General features: G+C 44.2%; 1 protein-coding gene across 1 annotated transcript; it reads left to right on the forward strand.

Annotated features, from left to right (window-relative positions):
* The first annotated feature begins 1,722 nt into the window (after positions 1-1,722).
* Positions 1,723-2,794, forward strand: LOC100391187 (gem-associated protein 7). The gene has a single exon (XM_008985366.4). It carries the CDS (start codon positions 2,052-2,054, stop codon positions 2,445-2,447), a length of 396 nt encoding a protein of 131 aa, XP_008983614.1. The 5' UTR covers positions 1,723-2,051; the 3' UTR covers positions 2,448-2,794.
* The last annotated feature ends 5,347 nt before the right edge of the window (positions 2,795-8,141 follow it).

Genomic DNA, 8,141 nt, shown 5'->3' on the forward strand with positions numbered 1-8,141 from the left:
CACTGCAACCCCCACTTCCCAGGTTCTAGCAATTCTCATGTCTCAGCCTCCACATAGCTGGGATCACAGGCATGGGCCACAAAACCCTTGCTAATTTTTGTACTTTTAGTAGAGACAGGGTTTTACTATGTTGGCCAGGCTATGTAAAACATTTTAGAAAAAGAAATATGAAGAAACAAAATGGTTCTTTATAATGTTATACATTGTTTCTTTTTATAAAAGAAAAACCTTTGAAAAAGAAAGAATGTTATACATTGCTAACCTTCTTCTAAAAGAAACAATGTATAACATTCCACTACTAAAGATGCACCTGGCTTTGCAATTTGGCTGTCTGCTCACTGGCTCTCCAAAGTTAGAGTGCATTTGTTCCCCCTCACTCCTGGGGAAGGCAGGAATGGGGAATTGCTAAGGTAATGTCCTAAACCACAACAAATACGTGCATCTGACCAGATTCCCAGAGCCAGCTGCTTCTATGGATGGCATCTTGGCATCTGAGCAAATAATTTACAGAAATTCCACAGGAAAGGAGGTGCTTTAAAGGCTGCAAGAGAGAAGAGGCACAGCTGTGACAGCTGGAGCAGGAGCTGCCACTGATCTGTTTCCCTGCTTATCACAACACCATTAATCAATTCCAATCCCAGCAGGACCCGACAAACCTTACTCCACTTCTCAGAGCCTGACCGTCCAACTGGAATCTCCTTGAAACCATGTTCTGAGAAGGACATCTCATTGATGCATTACACAATTTGCTTTATTAAAAATATTTAAATTGTGGGTGGGGAAAATTAAGGGAAGAAGAGTACAATGTTAGCAGACCTTCCCTACATTTCCATTACACATAACCTCTCCACTGTTTTATAAGGCATCTAAGTGAGGAATTTGTCTGCACTTGAAACAAGCTATTGCTCAGTGAGACATGTTATGAGTTGCTCCTTATTTCTGGCAAGCTGAACTTGACCACCGTGGTCACCAGAAATATGTCACATAATCTGTAGCTAATGAAGCTCATTGTCTGTAATATCAGATCACACTTACCTTATGCAACTGGGGAGGAGAACGTGCTGTCTCTGCTGCCATTGCAGAGATAACAGCTTCTAATAGTACAGAGATTTGCTAAACAATATCCCGAAAAGCAATAAATAGTGGTAATAGCCACCATTAATTAAGTGTGTACTGTGTGCCAGACACACAAAAAAAATCAGTTCATTTGACCTATATGATCACCCTATGAAGTATTATTATTACTATTTCTAAGTGACATTTTATGGTGCATTTTTGTTTTTGTCTCAAAAATGTTTTTTGAGACAGAGTCTTGCTCTGTTGCCCAGGCTGGAATGCAGTGGCACAATTATGGCTCACTGCAGCCTCAACATACTGGGTTCAAACAATCCTCTCACCTCAGCCTAGCAAGTAGCTGGGACTACAGGCACATGCCATCATGCCAAACTAATTTTTTTATTTTTTGCAGAGATGGAGTCTATCTTGCTCCAGCTGGTATCAAACTCCTGGCCTCAAGTGATCTTCTTGCCTCAGCCTCCCAAAGTGCTGGGATTACAGGCATGAGCCACTGTGCCTGTCTTGTACTTTAAAATATAAGTTCAAGGGTGAGGGGGTCGCCAGCAGGTTCCCTTTCCCCGGCCTCAGGTCTGGACGCCCACCCCGGTGCAAACGGCCGGAGTGACGCGAAGACGCAGGGCCGCGCCTGCAGCTGCGGCAGGAGGGACGTTCTTGTCCCCAGACGCCCGCATCAGGGACTCTTTGGTCCCGGTCACCGGCAGCGGAATGTCCCACGCGGGTGGGGTGAGGAGAAGGGAGAAGTCGGAAAACTCCCCCTCGGGAAAATAATACATGGCTATGATAACAGCAGCGTCGGTGGCAGTCATCCCGCTTTACCTGGAGCGGAATCGCTCGCCGCGTCTGAGTCTGGAGGCAGTGTTCTGGGAGCTGGACATCTAGCGGCGGAAAAGCACGGTGGCCACCTTGAAGCTCACGGAGAGGAGATACAGGGAACCGAAAGTGCAAGGGGCCAGGAAGGCATCGCGCCTGAGACAATGCAGACTCCAGTGACCATTCCTGTGCCTGTGCTCCGGCTGCCCCGGGGCCCTGATGGCTTCAGCCGTGGCTTTGCCCCTGATGGACGGAGAGCTCCTCTGAAGCCAGAGGTTCCTCAAATCCAGGAGTGCCCCATAGCTCAAGAATCCCTGGAATCCCAGGAGCAGAGGGCCCGAGCCGCCCTTCGGGAGCGATACCTCCGAAGCCTGCTGGCCATGGTGGGTCATCAGGTGAGCTTCACATTGCACGAGGGTGTGCGTGTGGCTGCCCACTTTGGAGCCACCGATCTGGACGTGGCCAACTTCTACGTGTCACAGCTGCAGACGCCCATAGGTGTGCAAGCAGAGGCGCTGCTCCGATGTAGTGACATTATTTCGTATACCTTTAAGCCATAAAGACATTGTTCACCTTTCTGCTTGAGGCTAAGCCACTGTATCCCAGGCCTTCCAATGTTCCTGAGCCAGGAACTCTGGGCCCCATGGAGTTATGAGCTCCTATGGAATTCTGAGCCAAGGTTTAAGCAAGTCTGGACTCCTGATACCACCTGGGTCTAATCAGCAAAATTCTGCAACTCTAGGAATTCTAAGATCCCATGGGAAGGAATGCTGTACCTCACAGAACTCTGAACTCTACAGAAATATGGGCTTGATGCTATTTCCTGAAGACCTGGGCATCGGGGTGGGGTGATAAAGGAGGACAAACTGCACAGGGGAAGTTGTTTTATTAAAGAGATTGCAAAGTTCAGGCACCCTGAAGATAAAAAAATATATATATATATATAAGTTCAAGTTCTTAAAATTTCCCAATTTGACTAAAGTTTTGAGCTCATGACTGCAAACGCAACAGCCATTAGAGGAGTAGGGACGTAAATAATTTTATCTGACATTTATATATGAATGAGTTAATCACTCTACCTAGTAGGAAAATAGAAAAGGGAGAGAGGGCTGACTCTTAAAAAAAAAAAAAAAAAAAAAAAAAAAAAAAAAAAAAAGCAGGAAATAAGTGGGGCACAGAAATGGATATAGCTTGGAAACCATGAAGCAAGAGGAAGCTCCGCACGTTTCATCCCAAAGCCCCCAGTCCGCCCAGTGCTTCCTCTGACATTCACGGACTGAGGCAAGAATGGTGGCAGCAGCTCACACTTCATGGACTACGTTCTAGTGGAAGGGCATCTAAACGTTTGGAATATTACACCAATTTATTGTTTTAGAGGAATTTTCAGAAAACTTTGGAGCTAACTTCAACTGTAAAGTAACTGTCATGGCCCGGTGCAGTGGCTCACCCCTGTAATCCCAGAACTTTGGGAGGCCGAGGCGGCAGATCATGAAGTCAAAAGATCAAGACCATCCTGGCCAACATGGTGAAACCTCATCTCTACTAAAACTACAAAAAATATTAGCTGGGCATAGTGGCGTGCATCTGTAGTCCCACCTACTCCGGAGGCTAAGGCAGGAGAATCCCTTGAATCCAGGAGATGAAGGTTTCAGTGAGCTAAGATTGCACCACTGCACTCCAGCCTGGAGACAGAGCAACACTCTATCTCAAAAAAAAAAAAAGAAAGAAAGAAAGAAAGAAAGAAAAGTAATTGCCTAAATAAGTGACAACAACATTGTCTAAAGAAAACTTTTTTACATATTCTGACAATATCCATATCTTCTAAAAGGTCATAAAGAATATGACTTGATTTATTTACATTTTGCATATAATGTAGCTTCTGGTGGGTGGTAGGTGAAAAATCAAGTGATCACACAAACCTGCATTGTTTTGAGCAGTTATGGGAGGAAAGGGAAAATTCTGGAAAAGATCTTAGTCTGTGCTGTCCATCAATTATATATTGACAAAAATGAGAACCACCTGTTTTTTTTTTTTTTTTTTTTTTTTCCGAGACAGAGTCCTGCACCGTCACCCAGGCTGGAGTGCAGTGGCTCAATCTCTGCTCACTGCAACCTCCGCCTCCCGCGTTCAAGCGATTCTCCTGCCTCAGCCTCCCGAGCAGCTGGGACTACAGGCACAGGCCACCACACCCAGCTAAATTTTTTGTATTTTTACTGGAGATGGGGTATCACCATGTTGGCCAGGATGGTCTCGATTTCCTGACCTCATGATCCACCCACCTCAGCCTCCCAAAATCCTGGGATTACAGGCATGAGCCACTGTGCCCGGCCTGAGAACCACCTTTTTTTAAAGCATGTAATCAAAAATCCTCATGATAGACTCAAAAAGCCTCTGATCTCATCTTGACCCTTGGGGTAGCTTATACTGTCATATTAATGGTCCCCAAATGAGATGATTAGCTATAAATCTATAATTCAAACCTTACAAATATCATATTTTAACAAATTTAAGATGCCATGATAAGACACCTCATAATTTGTGTGCCACCAGGAAAGAACAGAGCCTGCAATTAACTGGGTTATCTCATCAATGGTTTGATGCATTCTGCTTCCAGATATGCTAAAATGTTGACACATGCATCTGAGAACAAAATATGGTATCTCTAAACTTATAACACAAAAAAAAGATTAGTCTTCTGTCTTAGTTTGGAGTTTGAAATTATTGTATGTATATATCTTACTTGCCCAACTGTTTTTCATCAAACCCTGGCATCCTTGCCTCTTGAATATATTTGTCTTCTGCCTTTTTAGTCTCTCAGACACAGCCCTCATGACTTCCCAGCTGTCTAGGAAAACAGCTTTCTAATTGTCCCTGTGCCCCCAGGTTTTAGTCCCTGTGCACATAACCCAGTCATCTGAGTACATCATACTGAACCTTTCTAGAGGGTCTCCTTCTGCTGGCCCAGCCCTTATCAGAATCCTTCTCATTCCCTACAGCCATCCTTCTCAAACTAAAAGTAAGAGGACTTCCAGGAGTGTGCGGTGAAGCCTTCAAAACCACTGAATAAACGGAGCACATTTTCCTAAAGCATTAAATTTTATGCAATGGTAAGCAATTCATGACATTAATTTTTTTTTTGAAATGGAATCTCACTCTGTCACCCAGGCTGGAGTGCAATGGCACATTCTTGGCTCAGTACAATCTCTGCCTCCTAGGTTCAAGCAATTCTCCTGCCTCAGCTTCCCAAATAGTGGGATTACAGGTGCCCTCCACCACATCCAGCTAATTCTTTTGTATTTTTAGTAAAGTATTTTGTATTTTTAATAAATACTTTTAGAAATACATTTTTGTATTTTCAGTTAAAAAAAAAAAAGAAAGAAAGAAAAGAAGCCAGGCACGGTGACTCACACCTATAATCCCAGCACTTTGGGAGGCTGAGGCGGGTGGATCACGAGGTCAAGAGATCGAGACCATCCTGGTCAACAAGGTGAAACTCCGTCTCTACTAAAAATACAAAAATTAGCTGGGCATGGTGGTGTGTGCCTGTAGTCCCAGCTACTTGGGAGGCTGAGGCAGAACTGCTTGAACCCAGAAGGCGGAGGTTGTGGTGAGCCGAGACCATGCCATTGCACTCCAGTCTGGGTAACAACAGCGAAACTCCATCTAAAAAAAAGAAAAGAAAAGAAAAAAAAAATCTGTATTTTTAGATTTCACCATGTTGGCCAGGCTGGTCTCAAACTTCTGACCTCAAGTGATCTGCCTGCCTTGGCCTCCCAAAGTGATGGGATTACAGGCAGGAGCCACTGTGCCCAACATTAATTGTTTTTGCTAAAACAAACATTATGGAATAGAATGACAAATTGAATTAACTTTTATGATAAAACAATTTATAGAAATAGCATCAAGTTATCATTCCCCTCTGCTATTTAAGTGGAGGATTTCCAGATGCTCTGGCCTACATACAGGACTAGCCTGTTCTCCAAAGTGTCCCACCGTCTTTTCAGTCTATTCGTCAATGTAAATTATTTTCCTGCCAAATTATTTTCTCACCATTTCTCCCAAATTACCCAGCTTTGCTTTATTGCTCTTGGTGGTCATCTGACTTTAACATCTGCTTCTCCTCCTCTTTGCTTTCCAAACCTGATCATACCTTCAAGGTATGATCATACCAGGACAACTCCCACCTCCCACTGCAGGGCTGCCTGCCTAATCACAGGAGTCCAGATATCTTCTTGTTGTTTTTTCTGTTTTTTAGAGGTGGGGTCTCACTATGTTGTCCAGGCTGGTCTCAAACTCCTTGGCTTAAGCAATCCTCCCGCTTTGGCCTCTCAACATCCTGGGATTACAGACACGAGCCACTGCGCCCAGCCCAATTCTTCTTCTCTGAAGACACTTACTGCAATACCATGGACAGGGGTTGGCAAACTGTAGCCTGGAGTCAAATGCTGCCTGCTGGTGACTGGCAGAGTGGAGTAGTTACAACAGAGACCATGAGGCCTGCCAAGCCTGACATAGTTACTACCTGGCTTTCACAGAAAACATTTGCCAGTTCCTAGTCTAGGTCCTCATTATCTTTTCTAGCACTAAAATTCCATTATCTTTTCATATATTTCCTTATTAATTCACTTTTTATAGATGGCATTTCCCAAATGAGACCATAAGCTCCTTACAATCTGATTCATCGCTTCTATCCTTGGACCGAGGAGAGTTCTATCCTTGATGAATGTGCTCTGTGGCTTCATCTGGTACATTAGTAAATAACAACCTATCATGGTGCATCTTTAATGAGATATGAAAAAAACCTGCTTTTCTTTTCTTTTTTTTTTTTTTTGAGACAGTCTCATTCCATTACCCAGGCTGGAGTGCAATGGTGCCATCTCAGCTCACTGCAACCTCTGCCTTCTGGGTTCAAGTAATTCTAGTGCGTCAGCCTCCTGAGTAGCTGGGATTACAGGCATGCGCCACCACACCCAGCTAATTTTTTTTTTTTTTTAAGTATAGACAGGGTTTCCCCATATTGGCCAGGCTGGTCTCAAACTCCTCTTCTCAAGTGATCCACCTGCCTCGGCCTCCCAAAGTGTATGGATTACAGGCTTACATCGCTGCACCTGGCCTAAACCTGCTTTCCTAATGATAATGTAACTGATTGGTATATGGTATGTTTGTCAATCAACCAATCATCAAATACTTATTTAGCATTTTTGTTGTGCTAGGTTCCAAGCAGTGAGAGATGAGTCACATAAGAAAAACGCAAGCTCTTCTTGCCCTCACAGATTTGACCATCTCATTGAGACCAGACCAATACCTGCAAGAGCAGCTGATAAGAAACAGCATATACATGAGGTTCACCTCGAAGTGTATGCTGTTTCTTATCAACTGCTCTTTGAGGTGAACCAGAGGAAGGAGAAACTGGTGCAGGCTGAAGGTTAAGAGGGGGCACTTAACCCCTATTCAATGAACATACCCTGTGGACACTAAGCTATAAAGTTTGGTAGATGGCATGTAAGAATAATAGGGTGGGGTGCAGTGGCTCACACCTATAACCCCATACTTGCGGAATTTAAGGTGTGAGCATCACTTGAGGCCAGGAGTTCAAGACCAGCCTGGCCAACATAGGGAGATTTCATCTCTACTAAATAATTTTAAAATTAGCTGTGCATGGCCGAATGTGGTGGCTCACACTTGTAATCCCAGCACTTTGGGAGGCCAAGGTGGGTGGATCACCTGAGGTCAGGAGTTCAAGACCAGCCTGGTCAACATGGTGAAACCCCATCTCTACTAAATATACAAAATTAGCAGAGCATGGTGGCAGGTGCCTATAATCTCAGCTACTCAAGAAGCTGAGGCAGGAGAATTGCTTGTACCCGGGAGGGGGAAGTTGAAAGCCAAGAGCGAGCTATTGCGCTCTAGCCTAGGTGATAGAGCGAAACTCCATCTCAAAAACAAAAAAAAAAAATTTAGCTGGGCATGGTGGTACATGCTGTAGTCCCAGCTTCTTGGGAGGCTGAGGTGGGAGGATAGTTTGAACCCAGGAGCTGGAGTCTGTAGTGAGTTGTAATCACACCATCGCACTCCAGCCCGAGCAACAGAAGAAGACCCTGTCTCAAAAAAAGAATTATATAAAGCAGTTTCTACATTGCCAGAGACCTCTTAATTGCAGTGCTTGGTGCAATAAGCTAAATTCTTCAATGTATACTCTACAGGTAACAGAAGGAAAATGCTCCCTAGCTCACAACTATGTTTGATATTTGTAC

Source organism: Callithrix jacchus, chromosome 19, assembly GCF_049354715.1.
Source record: "Callithrix jacchus isolate 240 chromosome 19, calJac240_pri, whole genome shotgun sequence".
NCBI lineage: Eukaryota > Metazoa > Chordata > Mammalia > Primates > Cebidae > Callithrix > Callithrix jacchus.

Excerpts from the sequence above, each read along its gene's own strand:
- LOC100391187 (XM_008985366.4), top strand. The coding sequence starts at position 2,052 with ATGCAGACTCCAGTGACCATTCCTGTGCCTGTGCTCCGGCTGCCCCGG.